We start from the raw sequence: 17,818 nt of genomic DNA on the forward strand, positions 1-17,818 counted from the left end.
AAGAAATTTTTCCTTACCTTAGGATCATACAGTTCCCAATGTTTTCTTCCTATATTTAGAGTTCTCATTTTGAAGTTTATGCCTTTGTTCCATATTGGATTTATTTGGGGGCCTAGTGTGTGGTAGGAATCTAATTTTTTTCTTTCCAGCCAAAAGTCAGTTGGATAGTCAGCCATTCCCCTATTCTGTGCCGTCTCTTCTATGTATTGTCCCACACCTGCTGAGGTGTCTTTCTTGGTTTCTTCTTATCTTCCATTGATTAATTCGTCTAGTCCTGTGCCAGTACCACGTGGAATTCCTTAGCATCGTATTGCAGTATGATTGATATCTAATAAGGCAAGTCCTCTTTGTTCTTTTGGTTTTATTTATCTTTGAAGTTATCGTATCTATATGCCATTATTCTTCGTGATGAATTTTAGAATTGGTTGGCCAAGTAACCAAAAGTGCTCTTGGGGTTTTCATTGGATTTGAGCTGAACTAACAGATTGCTTGCAAATACTAACATCTGTAGAGTATTGAACCTCCTCATCCATGAACAAAGTATTTCTCTCCAGTGATTCAGACCCTCTTTTATGTCCTTCAATGAAAGATTATAATGACTTGTACCTTCATTTCTTTTTTATTTGTTGAAAAGTCCAATATTTAAGTTCCACACCACAGAACAACTCTACAGTAATAAAATTTATACTAATAAAAAACACATTTTAAAGCAGTTTAGGGGTCTATCAGATTGGGAGGGTGGAGTTAGCTTTTGTGTTCTCCTGTTGGATAATTCTCCTTCCTATGTGTGTCATCCATAATTCATAAAAATGTACCATTTGCCATTGCCAAGCAAAGTCCTTGAGGCGGGCCACGAGAGACTTCTCCTTAGGTGATGTTTATTCCATCAGCACTGGCTCCAGCAGCTGTTCATCCAGCTCACTGCATTAAGCCTGTGTTTTCTACCCACAGCAAAATAAGGACCGATTTAGTCAAATGCTTTGCTTACGTCAAGAATCACTTTATCTGTGGCATATTCCTTTCCTAATGAGCCATTCTTGTTTCTTAAGATCACTTTTAGTATTTTGCCAGCAGTCTGCATCCATGTTTTCCATTCATGGAAGACTTTTCATCTTCTCCCCACACATTTATTTGCCAACATCTAGTCTTCTCGGGTTTTTCCCATTCTCCATGATTTCTCGTAATTTTCTGAAGTGACACTAGATTCAACCTCTGATTTTCCAATGGAGTATTTGATCACATCAGCATTTATATTAAAATTTCAACCCATTCCCACTCACAAAAAAATATACTTGTTCTTTAGTACTGCTGCGTTCTTTATCGTATCACCAGAGTTGGAAATCAGCACTAAGTATTTACTTAGGAGACTCTTGTTCTGACTTGCCAGACCATTAAAAAGCATAGTATAAAACTACGTTTTTTCAAATTGCTGCAGTGGGTAAAAGTTATTAACTAGGTAAGCAGCCTCTAAATTGACTGTATATCTAAGGCTTTTTATTTACTAATTGACCTCTGATCTGAAATTTTTAGTGCTTTAAGGGTGACAGAAGGAAAAAAGAGTGATTGGTTCAAATGTTACAGTTTCTGATGAGGGAATCTGGTAGGGAATTTTAAGCAATTACAGAAAATTTCACTGAGCCTTTAATTCCTTGACAAGATTAAACGATTTTGTTGTTTTGTTTCTCCAGCTTCCAATTGTGGAAAAGATAAGAACCATTGCCCAGGCTGTCTATGGAGCCAGAGATATAGAACTCTCTCCTGAGGCACAATCCAAAATTGATCGTTACACAGAACAGGTAAAAGTTATATCTTTAGGGGGAAAATATTCACCTTAAATTCTTGAAATATTCACCTTGACTTGAGGACTCATATATGTCTCACCAGCTGAACTTGTCTTAATCTACTTTGGGGTCTACAAAGATTGAAGTAATATCTTTGGGTGTAGGATGTTGATTCTAATTAGAACATTATGGTGATATACGAGGGTATACATCATTGACTGGAGGTTATAAATGTGTCTAATATGGGTGGTATCCATGTTTCTATGTGGTATGTGATCTTTAGTCCCTCTAACTCTCACAGAAACATTGAAACTGTCCTTAGATGTGTGGCTGTGGTCAGACTTAGTGTTTCCTCTTCTTTGCAGGCCTCTAACTACCTTAAAAATGTTAGCATGGCACCAGGTTAGGCACATAGGAGTGCAGCATATAAAGATGGCAGTGTGCGCTGTTCTTTTGTACACAAGTGGTTCTGAGACTGTCCACCAAAGGCTCCATCCTCTGCTACCTCTGGAGACTGACAAAGGCAGTTCGTGAAGCAGCTGTGACGGTGGCTGGGATTCAGCATCATGAGTCATTACTTTATTCTATAATGTTCGTGTTTAAGGGACTCCCCTGCAGCGCATTCAGCCTCCCTGACAGAAAGGACCACATGCCTGGAATGCCCCATCCAACTTGCTGGATGGAAGGCAACGCATTTCAAAGCCTGGTGGCAAAAAAGTTTCATTATTAGTGTTATCTGTTTGGTTTTTTTTTAATTCCCTAACTCCTAAATCCTATTTTTAAATCATATTTGACATTTTGTTAAATACTACCAATGCCAACCAGAGTATTCTCCCAGGTTTGGTAAAACAGTCACCAACTTGTTTTTTCTTAGAATTTTCCATGTATGTTCTTGGCTTGTGCTTTAGGAAAACAAAAAATTCCCAAACATTGTCGTACACTCAGGCATTGTTCTGCAGTGAAATTTTCACTCATGTGCAATGAAATGAGTAAAATAAGGTCATTATCGTGACGGGTTTGTTTTTGTTTGTTTTGAATTTTTAGTAATATTTAAGGACCATCATTTATTCTAATACTGGGTCCTTTTTTGCAGTCTTAAAAAGTGCTCTTTTTCATGAAGTAATATGGTGATGGTATATGCTACGTTCTGTTTTGGGTTTTTTTTTAATATCCCTACTGGCAGAAATTTAAATTGGCAAACATCCATCAGTTCATTAAAATTCCTTCAGTATTTGAGTGATCTCTGAAACCTAAAATTCTGGGCACCATTTCTGCAGAGCAATTGTGATTGTTCCCCAGCAGAATTCCAATCAGCATTGCAAAAAGAGCCCCCCCCCCGAATTGATAATACTCGAAAATCTTTCAAATAGTTTCGAGTTGAATCATAAGAAATTCAGACTGAGTCACCTCTGAAGATTGCATTCCTTTTATCTCTGACTACCGAGGGAATGTCCCTTGAAACTTACGTGTCGGGTATGTGGTTGCCCTTAATTAGCAAAGTGTCTAAAAGGGCACTGTGTACCCTTTAATCGGAACCAGGCTGCGAGGACACTGTCCTTTTTATGAGACGCCACATGTGACTTCCTGCTCTTTCACCTTTGGAACGCTGGGTCAGGCAAAGCCTTTGGTCCTTAAAAATAAGAGGCTTAAGCAGTGACCTCATCTTGGTTCCTATAATGTAATCGCAGATCAAATAGCCATGATTCATAAACCAACACAAAGGGGCCCTTTGCTTCCTGACAGCCTCCAAGAATGAGTGAACAACGTGACTAAAAGCCTCATTACGAAGCCTTTCTCCAGATTACCTTTCTGGGTCCCGGATATTAATATCCTTGGAAAGTGATTTCGACAGCTTGCTGCTGCTGCTGCTGCTGCTGCTCTGCCTGAAAATAGTCACACTTTCTCCCAAGAGCACACACATAATGCTGCCTTCCCTTCGCATAAAGAGAGTTCTCCAAAATAAATACTAGACATCCTCAGCCTGCCAGACGATGATGATGTGGAGGTGGTTGTCCCATCTTCTTGCTCAGCAAGCACCTACTGTGTGCCTGGATCTGAGCTGCGGGGGTTGTATGGAGTGCAAGCTAAACAAGTCCGGGAGACTAACATTTATGCTCAATGAACACATTTCCTTCCTTACAGGGTTTTGGAAATTTGCCCATCTGCATGGCAAAGACCCACCTTTCTTTGTCTCACCAACCTGACATGAAAGGTGTACCCAGGGATTTCATCTTACCCATTAGTGATGTCCGGGCCAGCATCGGTGCTGGGTTCATTTACCCTTTGGTTGGAACGGTGAGTAACATTTTCCAGAAACCTTCAGTCTGTGTCCTCAGAATAGCTAAGATCTTTCTGCTCTGCCAACACTTTGCAGTTCTCATATTGGGAAGTAATTAGTATACAGTATCTGCAATTTTCTAAACACTCTACCACCGTAAAAAACACCTCTGCCGTTGTGGTTTAGATTTCTCTTTTTATAGACCATATGTTCAGGATCCCTCGAGTCATAAAACTGATTCCACTTACAGAACAATGAAAAGAATGACTTGGGAGAATTCAGTCTGTGTTGAAATGCTAAAATGGCTTAGTATAATGCTTCTCGGTTTTTTCCCATTATTGCACTCAAAATGATAAGATTTCCCTGAAGTGTGGGACAAATGGAGGTGACTGCTCGTGCCAGACAGGACCAGCTCCGCCCCAACGAGGGCTGGGGAAATCAGTGTTCACCCTCTACCTTTTTTCTCAGCACATCACATGGGAAGCTCTGCCTTAGAAAATGAGCGAGTCACATGAGTTCTTGTTGTTCACATTGTTGTAATGGCACTCCGTTTCTGTAGGATGCGTAGTATGTTATTTCAGGCTCTCTGTGCGCGGAGGGGAGATAGCAAAGAAATGAAAACTTATGAAAGCACTTAAAATCCGTGATGATGAGCTTCACACATAAAATGCTTCAGTATAACCACATAGTGACATGATAGCCTTCCCTTTGTAACCATCAGTGGCTGAAGTTTGACTTCGCATCACAGGAGTGCTCCTGGATTAGATTTAGAAAATTCTAAATCATCGTTATCATTATTATTGTTGTTACAAACTGATTCAAGCCCCAATAGGAAACAGAATGATTTTCTTAATACACCATGTGGTTCTATTATGCAAAGAAGCAATGGATAGGCCAAAAGTGCATAAAAAGTATAGAATTCTTTTTTTTCCCCCAGAAACACAATTTAGTCAATCTAGATTTTAGTTTCTCAGAGTGACCCTAGGAAATGTGTTTTTTTTCCCAATTAGTTTCAGGTGTACCAAACATGTAATAGTTAGACATTTACACCCCTCACAAAGTGATAATCCCCGTCTCCCCAATCTACTACCCCTCTGACATCGTATATAGCTGTTACCATTCCATTGACTCTATTCCCTATGCTATACCCCACGTCCCATGACTATATATATCTAAAAAGTACAGAATTCTTGCCTTGGTATTTACACACGCTTTATCCTAGTATTAGGCAAAATGTTTTCAATAAGCGTTTTTTAATTCTCACTGCACGTGAAGCATGGGGATGCTAAGAGAGGAGTAGGTGTGAGGAGCATGGGTTTGAACAGCAAAGAAGCATCTAGAACAGGAGGTGTTGGTATTCTAAATGCTTTCAGGGTATAGGGGAAGCCACAGCTAGTTCTGCCTTGAGTTGGAAGGAACAGGGGTGTGTAGAAGAGGAGAATCAAGAATGCTTCGTGAAGGGCTCAACATCTGACTGGGGAAACAGTGAGTTTTGACTCAAAGGCACAGAAGACATGACATACCCTTCCCAGAGTGGTCCAGCGTGGCCAGAGTTGGGCAGGGGTGGGGAAGCTGAGGGGACTCGGATGGCAAGACAGGGCCAAGCCATTAAGGATCTCAACTGCCATCTGAAGGAACTTGGATTTTATCCCATCACACGGGGGAGTCACTATAAGGTGGGTTCTGTGTTTGTTTTATTTTTATAAGGAAAAGAAGAATGTGGTCTGAACAGTATGTTAGAAAAGTAGCTCGGGCAGCAATGTGGAGAGTGTTGAGAGGGCAGAGACCCCAACCCAGGACCAGGAGGTAGATCAGCGGGGCCAGAGGTGCTCCGGGTTGGCACTGTAGCCACAGGAGTACAAATGGAGAGAGAGGTGAATGGGAGACGTATTTTAAAGAGAGTCACCTCCATGTGGGGTCCAGGGAAACTTCTGGCTTGACTGTGGCTGGCGATGTTGTTAGCCACGGAAAGAACACGGGAGGAAGGCAGATTGGCTTGGACAAGAGAGCTGGAAGGGTTAATAGGGTACATAGAATAGTCTGTGAATCCATTAGAAACACAGACGCAACACTCAGAAGAAAGGGAGGGGAAGGGAGGCCTTGAGGGTTTTAAGAATGTAGATGAAGGCAGATGTTGAACAAGGGAGAAGCACCGAGAAACGAGAGGAGAGGACAGGACAATACTCTGAAAACATCCGCCTTGACGGAGCAGGTGGTACAATAGGACCCCTCTGAGGAGTCTGGAAGGAGCCATCGCAGGGATGGGGGAGACCAGGGAATATCCCCCAAGCTGGAGGCGAAGTTTCCAGTTGGGGGAAGGTAGCAACAGTGTTGGTATAGAAGGAAGGATTTAAATAAAACAAATGCTGAATGACATTTTGGAAAAGGTACAACTGAAGTTTAAAAATTCAGATCATTGTTCTGGGGGTGGGGACGGACCAACTGCAAAGGGGCACAAGGGAACTTTTTGGGGTAATGGAAATACTTTGTATATTCTGATTGTGGTGCTGGTTCCATGACTGTATGTCAAAACTCGTACAGTACCCCTAAAAAGGGCAAATTTTATTGAGTGTAATATAATTATACCTCAATTAACAAAAATGTGTACTAAGAAGAGCTTGCTTTAATATTCCTTAGCATGCATGACCTTAGTGATGGCAGCCCCTCAGTGTTAAAAAATCTCCTGAGCTTTGGTCAGTGAAAGCCTTCGCTTAGGAGTAGGAGCTCAGCTGTCATGCAGGCCCAGAGACACCGGACCATGGAGAGAGACGGGGCCACAATGGTGCCCAAATGGAGCAGGAAACAGTGGCCATAATGGAGGAGAAGGTTAACATAGTTCATAATCTGTCCTGTCTTGTCCTGTACAGATTTGAAATTCCGCAGTAGTTCACCTGACAAATTCATTCATTGGTTCATTCATTCAGCCAGTGTTCATAAGAACTGTGCTCAGTGCTATGGGGAGTCCCCAGATGGAGGCGCTTTCTACAGTTCAGGCAGCTTACAGCTAGTAGATGTAGGTGGAAGTGACTGAACATAGAAAGTGGTTTGATGCAAAACATGAGAACCAATAAATGATACCTTAACTGGTTTCCGAGCATTTGATAGTCATTAAATAAAAACCATAATATGCCGTAATTTTAAAATCTTTGGGATCACTAAACAAATATATGCTATGAATCTTCTCCCACCCCAGCTAGTAACACCACCTTCACCACCATGTGAGACCAGTTCTGGAAAATCGGGATTCTGTCAGCCACAGCTGGTGTGTGAACACCAGTCCATCTGTCCATTTGTCCCACTACTCCTCTTTGACATGTGAATAGTTAGAAACTAAATGTGTGAGGAATGGTTTTCCAGGGGAGACACTGGGCCTACTGGGTTTCCTAAAGAGAGCCCTCTGCCCTCCCCCACCCCTACCCAGCGCTAGGCTAAGCTCCCCCTGTGGCCAAGCAGGGCAGGGAATGGAAGAGGAAGGAAGTGGTGCCTGACTAAAGATATTCCTGGAGGTCAGTCAGGAAGCTGTCTCGTGAAGGCAGTGTCCTGAGAGGTCTGCTTTCTATGACAGAGCCGGAAGCTATGCGTGTATTGGCACAGACACCACTGGAGGCCAGGATGGCCTAATAAGGGCCGATATTTACTTGACCCCATTCTGGGCCCTGGCACAGTTTGCTAAAATGCTTCTAACATTCATCACCAGTGGGAGACATAGGGTAGTAAATTCCTGCTGCGATGACTGAGGAAAAGGGGAATGGGGACACTGGAGGGACTGTCTCCTGCAGGTGGGAAAACCCTAGCGTAATGAATCACTCTTAATCACTCAATTTGAGCACATGTTATCTAAAAATTTGAAATACATACTCATCGAGCCACTCCAGAAAGAATGCCCAATCTGAGACGTCAAAATTAGGAAGCTTTTCAATTTTTATGCAGTGTTCATTCATTCATTCATTCATTCATTCATTCACACCTACAGCAAGCATGAGATGTAGACCTCATGGAGGTAAGCAGGATCCAGTCCTCCCCTCACGGGCCTTGTGGTAGACTCTAGTAAATAAAACCACACAAGCACAGAGTGCGGTGTGCTTTGTAACAGAGGGAGGAATCTCTTCTTGGTCTGTTCTCAAGGGAGGCACCCTCTCTGGCTACCGAGTAGGTCTAAAAGTGGGGAATTGCAGTACAAGCAATTGTCTCCTTAAACAATAAATATCTCCAGTCTTGTTGACTTTGGGAGACCATGCAGTGAAATGCTGGCGAGTTTAGGTTTTTCTCCTCTAGATTTCTCTTTCTAAATATTTACTTTTACCCTCCGTCTTTCCTTATAGGCCAGATTTGTCTACCATTTAATTAATTCATCCCATTCTATGCAGTGACTGCTTTAATTGCCGCTGATCACCACAATAAAATAATAGCAATAATAATAAATACGTTGATATGTAGACACTTCACTAGTCCCTTTCACTTCCCCATGCTATTTGTATGGCAGCACCCAGTACATGATTACTCGACCGAAGGACATCTGAGACCTTTGCTACCGTTCTTACCTGCATTGGCAGTGTTTTCCATCGACTCTTCCTTAGGTAGCAAATTTTTCCTTCCTCACATAACAGTCTTCATTCCTGTTAAGCTTCATGTGCAGTCTTGCCTCACGTTAGTGATATTATGCTTACGAATTCTTCCCAGCATGTTACTGAAAGCTACAAAAGAACGCAGAGTTTTTGAATAGCAGTTCTCCACTTAGTACCTCTCCTTGTGAGAAATTGGTTAGCAAATGCAGATATTTGTGGGGCGAAAAGAACTGATTATCTTTATGATTTTCCAACTGTGTATTCCAGAGATTATCCTGTTATGTTTCCAAAATTCTTTCAAAGCTTATGGTTTATAGTGTCCAATAAACCTAATAACTTGTAAACACTCCAAAGCAATCTTGTGCCCAAAAAAAAAAGAAAAATTCAGTAGGTGGTCTGTCTTGTGGTCTCATTGTTTTGATATTGTCTATAAGTTTATATAAATCTGTAAGAGTTGTTTAATCATTTGGCATAAATTTCATGACATAAAAATATTAACATGTAAGCAAAGTATATGAAATGATTTGAGAAGTAAATTACATTCCATATGAGAAAAGACCAGAAAGACACCAAAATCTTACCATCAGGCTGTGGTATTATGAATAGCTGTTTTTTCTTCTCTTTGTTTATTTCAAATCACTATACTGAACAAATGTCGCTTTTATAACAAGAAGATGTAATAAATAGGGAGATAATAAACTAAAAGTACTTGGGAAAAATATTTAACAGGGTCTGTCCGTCGGTTGCAAGAGAGTCAGCATGTGTACAACAGTTAGAATCGCCTTGCCCGTCCTGGCTGTCTTAGCAGTGTTTTAACACCTGAAAAATTGGGATACCAAAGAAAACACAAAAGAGCTAGAATGTTCCTATAAGACATGCACTCCTGAGTGTGCTTTGTCTAGTTCTGTCTCATGTTTGCTAGCCCCAAATTTGGCAAAGGAAATGCAAGGTAGTTGTTTCCACGTTAATTTGTCCCAGGGCCCTTCGTGCCTACTGCCTATGGTCTTGGGATGGAGAGGGAAGAGCACCTTTCTTACGCAACGATACTTTGTCAGACAGCTGGCATGGAGAGGTGTCTGATCAAGTGTGAATTCCTAGCAGACGTCCGTTTGATGTAAGTTCTTGGTGTATTTACACTGTTTTCCTTTGACATCACATTAAAGCAGCGAGAGAGGCTCCTGAAGAACTTAGAAGTCTTCTTACAGACGTGAAGTCTTCTGGAATATGAAGTCTTCTTTATTGACAAACATAGGACATAAAATTAGGATGTGAGGGCTCTTGAAGACAAGAACCTGGGTTAGCATCTTGGCATTAAGCAGTCTCGCCGGTCACCAAGAAGGGATGATGGCATTTGTGTGGAGGTCGGTGCAGTTAGAGCAGTTCTGGGGGAAGGGCGGTAGCTTGAAACTGTTAAGAAATGGACCGTCAGTGCTGTTGTGCCACAGACTGATGATGAGAGAAAAGCATCTTGGCTGGGGGCTGAGATGCAGTGGGCCAGAGCTCACGAGCCTGTCCGGGGGCCGGTTCCTCACTGGGCAGTTCCCCACCCCTCCCTTCCTAAACCTTTCACTCTGGTCCCTGTGCTCTTTCTGAAGCAGAGGATGTAATCATAGGCGTTGTATATGAGTCGGACAATTAAGTTCGCGAACTCATCCTAGGAAAAGTGCTACATACCTCATTGCTGAATATCACTACAGTCACTTTTGAAGCACTCCCCTTGGGAAGTTATGCCCCGATGCCAGGGCCTAGTCCACCCTTGAAAGCAATTTTGAAACTCTTTTCCTGGAATGGCCATCAGAGCTGTCGTCGTAGTACCTTTGATGTCCTGAATGTCATCAAAATGTCTCCCTTTCAGTATTTCCTTTATCTTTGGGTAAAGAAAGAAGTAAGTCATTGGGGGCCAGATCAGGTGAGTAGGGAGTGTGTTCCAATACAGTTATTTGTTTACTGGCTAAAACCTCCCTCACAGACAGTGCTGTGTGAGCTGGTGCATTGTCATGATGCAAGAGCCATGAATTGTTGGCAAAAAGTTCAGGTCGTCTAATTTTTTCACACAGCTTTTTCAGCACTTCCGAATAGTAAACTTGATTAACTGCCCAGTTGGTACAAATTCATAATGAATAATCCCTCTGAAATCAAAAAAGGTTAGCAACAGCATTGCAACAAGTTCGCGAACTTAATTGTCACACCTTGTATGTGTACGTTTGTTTTTTTTCTCCTGCCATGATTGGCGTGTGCTGGACCCATCTCTGGAATTCTGTCTAGGGAAAAGGGGACTGAAAGTTCAGCAGTAAAGCAGGCAGTTTATTTAATGAACGGATACCAGTGTGGCTTTCATTTCCACTCTGTGTGACCTGACCCGGCCACATCTCTACCCAGGTGCACCACTGACGCATGGCTTGGCTTGACTCTGGAAAGCAGGAAACTGCTGGAGCATATTTGGGAAACCAGTGATGTCATCCCCAACTAATGCTGGGTGGAGAGTTACTGAACTGGGGGGAGAGGGGGGGCGGCGAAAAAGAAAGCTGTGGCCCCACCCAGCAAAGTCATTGCCGTTTTGTACTTTCTCACGTTTCAGTTAAGCCCACTTTGTTTTCCGTTCTACACCCCCTCCTGTAAAAGTATGTACTGAAGGCTGAGTTTCCACTGGCTCCGCTTCAGGTCAGTGCTGAAGTTATTCTCAAGCTCCGTGGGGATGTTTTCTCCTCTGCGTACCAGCCCTGCTTAGGGATGCGTGGTTATAAACTCGCTTCGCCTGGTCAGGCGTGAAGGTGAATTAATTCAGACCTTGTAGGTTGAAATCAAACGCATGACTCCTCACATGTTCCAGAAATTTATGGCCAGTTACGCAGTGAAAAAAATTAAACATTGACTCCCCAAGTTGCGCTTTAAATGATATGGACAAGTAGTCGTGTAAAGAGTAAAGAGCTCGCCATCACTTGAGATCACGTGGGACTCCGTGAGCCCCAGCATGTCCCTTGAATCCCAGCATTGGCCGTGATTCCTACAAAATCACTCAGCCTCCTTGCCCCCTTCCCTCACCCCGCACTGTCCTTACCTTCCCGTCCCTGTTCCCACAAATAAACAAAGACGCTCTCAGCTTTTTTTTTTTTAATCTTTTTAATGTTGGCAGAGGCCAACAGCCTTCTTATCTCCCCTGCTCCTTGGCCCTGGTCCACCTGACACCTGAAATAAACCCGACCTGCCTCGTCGTACCCTGCCTGCAAACCACTCCAACCCACCTGGCCTCACTTTCTTGGTACCCTGGGTCCTTTCACTCCAGTCCTGGAGATTTTGTCCGTTTCCTGTTCCGCACCCAGCGTGGGTCCCTTCCCCACTCCTTTTCCTTATCTCTACATCAGAGTTTCCTGCCTTCTCCCAAACATGTCACTTCCCTGACCTAGGCCTCCACTCATTTCCTCTTACCGCAACGTCCTTGCAGCAGGTTGCCCAATCCCTTTGTGACCACGTCTTCCTTGCCGGGGTCCAGAGGAAGCCACACAGCTGTCTGTTCAGTAGGAGACAAGCTATTCCTGTCTGTTCACGGTGGCATGTTTAGGGGAAAGGAAAGTGACCAGCAGCATTCTCCATTTCCAGAAACTGTCGGATTGATGGGCCAGAGGAAGCTTTGTGACTCATGAAAATATTTGCCTCACTGTGGCATAAGGTTATCTAGGTCCAATCCTTTTTTTTTTTTTTTTTAGTAAGGATCTTTTCTCCCCTTGTTTGATGCTAATTTATTTTTTAGCCTAAATATAAAATTACTTTAAATGAAATCAGTTGTCCGCCTGGAGATACGCTGAGTAACAACATTACCAGGTATTTCTGTTATTGAGTTAAATTTTTAACCCACTGCTCTTTATCCTCGCGTGTTGGCTCTGTCTTTCTTACTTTCTACAAACCTGGAAAAGGGTGCTTGTAATGCTTGACTGTTGGGCCCTACAATCAGATATTGGTCCTTTGTTTCCTCCAGGGATCGGCAAAATATTGGCCCATTCCTGTTCCATCTACAGCCTACGTGAGTTCTCCCTATTTTTAGTTTGACTTCATAGCATAAAATTGACAGTCGAGAACTCCTGAAAGACACCCATAAAATAATCTGGAGTATTCATGGAGTTTCTCCTCTGTGCCTCTTTGTTGCATTCGTTATTCTTTGATATCCCAGTTTTTACTAAGAGGCATATAGTCAGTAGCAGCTAAGCAATTTATCAAGGAAAATAAAATTAATGCAAACCAAAATACCGTTTTTCCTAACTACGTGGCCCAGTGGCCCTCAGAGTGAGTTTGACGGTGTGGTGGGAATGGATGAGTAGAAAGAGAAGCTAGATTTCTCAGAAAAATATCACACTTTTAAACCGGAATTGTAATTTGTGTGGAAAATATAATTGATAATATCTAAAACGCATGGCAGTTTACAGACTTAACTACATACGTGTTCATTAAATTATGCACCCATAGGTATCAGATTAAATGTTAAAATAAATAATACATTACATATCTCTAGAAAATATTTGTGATATACTGCTTTTGGGAGAATTGGTTGCCCCTTAGTCTTTCCTGGATACCACTGAAAATTCAAAACATTTTATACCAGTGAGGATAGCCAGATCTAATTAAAATCAGGGAACAGGTATAAAGTTGTTAACAGGTATTATTAGGGATGTAATTTGTGTTGGATTACATGATCAAATGGAAGCACTTATTTACAAAGCCCCCTGAAGGCCCATCATGAAAAGTGACAGTCTCATTGCCAACCCCCTGTAAGGATATGCCAGGGGCCTGCATTGAGTGTGCACCCCCGGCCATTTGTAATAAAGGTACTACAGTCTGCTGAGGAGGAAAACTACAGCTAGGAACCTAAGCTGCTGCATCTGTCATAGACATCAGTCTCCTGTTTGAGCTTCATCCCAACCGGAAGAATCAGTTCTTGAGAGTGTAGGACCCATGAAAGTAAGTTGCCTGCCATGCTTCTTTCCACCTTCCAAAATCCATCATCCAATTCCCAAATTTATCTACACGTCTCCTCTGAGTACAGACTTACTCAAGCTCCAGACCTCCCCCAGGACTGGCGTTGGGAGGATGGGGCCCCGCGAGCCCTGCTCACCCCCATCTCATTCTCAGGCACACCTCTGCATTTGCGCTGCCAGCGCCACCCAGCTAAGATTTAGTGCATTTACTTCCTTTAGTGTCTTTTTCCTGTTAATCCAGGAGACCCCCGGGCGGGGGTCATGCCTTCCGTCCCCTTGACCTTTGCACAGTGGGAGGTCCAGTGTAGAATAGAACAGAACCAGATGTGGTGGTACCAACCTACCAGCTCCGCGGAGAGCCCAGGGATCTCAGAGGAGTCCTCCGCCAGTGTGACTGGCCAGCCCTACAACCCCAGCCTCCAGTCCATCTGGAAAAGCAGCTAACAGGAGAGAGAAGCACAAGTTCCCACCAGTCTTATCTGCTCGTAACGCCAACCTTCCGGGGTCAGTGCCCTCGCCTTTCTTATCAAACCAGTTACTGACCAGCAAGAGTGTAAAACCAGGTCCAAATGTATTATTATTAATGTGCTTAGATGTAAACTTACAGATCAAATATCCCACCAAATTGTATTAGCTGGCCGTACGGCCATTCGTGTGGAAACTGCTTGTCAACATTTTGCATCCGTATATTTCAGTCTTCGTTTCAGCCTGTCCCCTATCTTCGTCATCATCACCATCATGACTGTTTTAACCACAGGTCAGACCCTCTTCCAAGGGCTCATTACTCCTCATCCTGGCCCTGTGAGCATGGTTAGTGATAAATGGCAAAGGAGAGTTCTGTTCTGTGAGAGCTTATGAGCTCTTTGCCCAAGAATAACTTAGGTGTTGAATATCTGGATATTTTCTTGCCAGTAGGTTAGAAAGTGTGTATTCGTGGTGCTATGTATGCTAAGCACTGAGACACGTAAGGAAGCATTAAACTTGACGCCACCCTCAGCAGGCAGCCAGCTGTTTGAATGAAAAATTAAAACAAATGGTTTTTGCAGTTTGCTTGCCAAAAGAAAGGTATAAATGATAAATGCAGTAGAACTTCAAAGAAAGCTAGGACCACAGTGGGTCTTTGGGTAGGCAGGGAAGGTTGGTTAGAGACTGGGGCTTTAAATGACATACGGGGGCATATAAGGGCATTTGAGATCCTGTGGGCAGAGGACCACCCTGGCAGCCGTCTCCTGAAGGAGGGAGAGACTGACGTCAGGAGACTTTGAGGAACCAAGGCCTGAGTGTTCGGAGCCCAGGACGGAGGCCAGAACGGTAGAAGTGGAGAAGAAGGTGTCTGTGGCCAGGACACCAGAAGTCACAGGAGCTGACAGGGTGAAATGTGAGGAAGGGCTGGGTCTAGGGTGATTCCTGAGGACCCGGAAAGAGCAGACCAGCAAGCGGGTGTTGCAGTGGAAGTAACTGACTGGAGAGCGATACGTTGTTTGAAATGCCCATTGGACTTCCTGTGAAGTTGTCCATCAATTAGAAATTAGTGTCTGGAGTTCAGGAGAGAGGCCAGAGCTAACCTTGGGGAGTTTTTTGACTGAGGTGATACACAATCTCTAAATTTCCTTCCAGTTTAAACATTTCTGCGTGTCTAATATACGCTGTGTGCTGAGGTTCCCAAGACAGGAAAGACCCCGTCCCTGCCCAGGACTCTTAGCATTGGGGGAGGCAGACAACCACTGTGAAAGTGAAGTGCTGAAGGTGCCTGCATGCAAAGGGACACGAAAGAACGAGTGTTCGCACCTCCTGTAGGAAAGGGCAGTGGGGCAGAGATCCTAGCAGAAGTGACCCTGCAGTGTCCTTAAAAAGAGTGGAGTTTGTGGGAGTGGGGGCGGGTGAAGCATCCCAGCCAGAGCAGTGGGCAGCAGACTGGCCCCAGAGGGCCTTAGAGGCTGTCGTTGGGAGCTGAACTTGACCCTGAAGGTGGGGGAACAAGTCAGACCATTCCAAGGCCTCTACCTCACAGCTCTAGGGCACCATCCATAGTAGTCTGTGTGAATGGTGGTCCCTGGGGATGGGCAGGGCCACCTCCGGTGTCCCCACAAGGCAAGGTCTCTGGGTCATTCTGCCTTTAATGTAGAAAAGCAAAACTTCAGCAGTTCCCCTCATCCAGGCTCTGTGAGCCCTATTACAGGATGGATTTTGTACATAACCAGGAAGGCCTGAAGTATCAGAAAGAGCAGCTCTAGGATGGGCTGGGGACAAATGACTTGTTACTGCACTGCGGACCCCCTGTGGAGGGGGTGGTGAGATACTATTTCTGTGTCCGTTTAGTCTTAAGCCTTAATAATTAGGTTTCTGAACAGGCTGGTTACCAGTCAAAACTTTTGCTACCAGTCAAAACTTTCAAAGTTGTTTTAAACTACATTACACAAATAAAGGAAGTAATCTCTTCTCTGTTTGAGGCACCATGCATTAATTGTCTGGCCTGCACAAATATTTTTGATCCATTAGAATCCTCCATTTTTAACTTATTTGCTGCTCTGTCAGCAATTATTATAAGTCTCCTGGGACCAGTAACCTGGGTTTCCATTATCTTTGCTCTGTCTTTTTTATGACATGATTGAGGCTACTTCCAAGTGGCAAAGAGTTAACTTGTCCTCAAAGTTCTGAAGTCAGCAGTGAAATGTGAAAGGTTCTCTTTTGGAATTGTAAATCCCAATGACTGCTTGTGTTCAGAGAGTTTTAGTTTGGGCCCGAAAATACTTATAACAGGGTCTCTCGCCTGCAGAAGGTTGGTTCTCCAGGTCGAGCGTGGTCAGTACAGCTCCCAGGTCCATGGAGTTATTGGTGTTCCCTCCCAAGTTCATATAAAATGAATATAGTAGATTACTCATTTGTAGTCTTTTAGGCCATTCAAGAACAACTTACTTAGAAATACTTTTCACATGGATAAAAATCATTACCTAGGTAGCTAGAAATTCTTTATTTATAATAACCATAGTCTTGAAGCTGTTTTGACAGCTGGAGGTTGTTATTTTAATTTTGATAAGTTTGTCATAAAAAATGGAATGTGCTTCTTTTCGGAGATGGGAAAGTTTTGGCGTGGAGCGAGGAGCGGGACACCACCTAACAATGGGATTCTACTAGGAGATCCAGTTGGCTTCTTTGAAGTGCTTTTTAGTTTTCATTTGAGGCATAAATTGGAACCTTATATCTTTCTTGGGAGTAGGAAGTATTTCAGACACAAGAAAAAAAAATGATTGCTGCAACCACATCACTGGAAAAAGAAGAGAAGGTTTCAGAAAGAATAATATTAAGCTCACGAATTAGGACTTCAGACACATTCTTCTTTTATTTGGACAGTAAATAGTTAATGATTCATGGAAAGCATGATGGGAATCTGTGCAGCACTAAGAAACATATGCCTATAAATCCTTCCCTAGCACGTCTTTGTGATCACAGATTCAAGCTGAGGACAGTGATGGAGTATCCAGTTCATCTCAAGTGCAGCCGTCCGCCCTGTGTCTTACCTGACATCCCATCCTCCCTCCTGACACTGCTCTGTATGTATTATTATTACTCAGAAAACAAAAACTCTGCCAGTGGTAGTTCAGTCAATTTTCACAGCTCGTCAGTTGTAATTTTCTTATTTTCTGTGTCTTCTCTGTGGAGCACGTAAGCTGACATCTTCCTAGCCCCCAAATAATCCATTCCTTTCCGCTGAAGTGTAACGTGTAATCCAAAAAGGACTCATTGAAAAGAGGGGGAAAGGTACTGATGTCTGGAGCGTTTCAGGACCAGAATGGTTGTCTCTAAATATGGATACAGTGATCTTATGTGCATAATGTTTAGTGGCTTGGGGAAATAACTGAGTTGTTCAGTGGGAAAATTAATGAGATGTGTAGAGCATAATGTCAACAATGTAAAAATGCATAGAAAAGCAAGTAGAAATGAAGGGATGTTTACATAAATCATAGTGATACAAATTAAAACTGTAGTCACAGCTAAGTTCTGTTGAGCTCTTGCTAGGGCCCCGTGGTGTTCTGAGCAACCCGTGGGAACTAACTCATTTAACGCTGACTGCCTCCCTTCCAGGTAGGTCATATCACCGTCCTTGTTTCACACACAGGGAAACCGAGGCACAGAGATTAAGTAACTTGCCCTGATCACAAAGCTAGTAAGTGACAAAACCAGGATTTCACCTGACATTGCTTCCTCAGAAGCAGTACCCCAGCTTTG

The 17,818-nt window shown here is 43.2% G+C and overlaps 1 protein-coding gene across 1 annotated transcript in view; it reads left to right on the forward strand.

Moving 5' to 3' along the window:
- Positions 1–17,818, forward strand: part of MTHFD1L (methylenetetrahydrofolate dehydrogenase (NADP+ dependent) 1 like) — a 192,618-nt gene that overhangs the window by 132,034 nt on the left and 42,766 nt on the right. The window contains exons 25-26 of the mRNA XM_033103092.1: positions 1,689–1,796; positions 3,924–4,076. Coding sequence (XP_032958983.1) covers positions 1,689–1,796; positions 3,924–4,076 — 261 coding nt within the window. The remainder of the gene's footprint in view (positions 1–1,688; positions 1,797–3,923; positions 4,077–17,818) is intronic.

Source organism: Rhinolophus ferrumequinum, chromosome 3 (genome assembly GCF_004115265.2).
Source record: "Rhinolophus ferrumequinum isolate MPI-CBG mRhiFer1 chromosome 3, mRhiFer1_v1.p, whole genome shotgun sequence".
NCBI lineage: Eukaryota > Metazoa > Chordata > Mammalia > Chiroptera > Rhinolophidae > Rhinolophus > Rhinolophus ferrumequinum.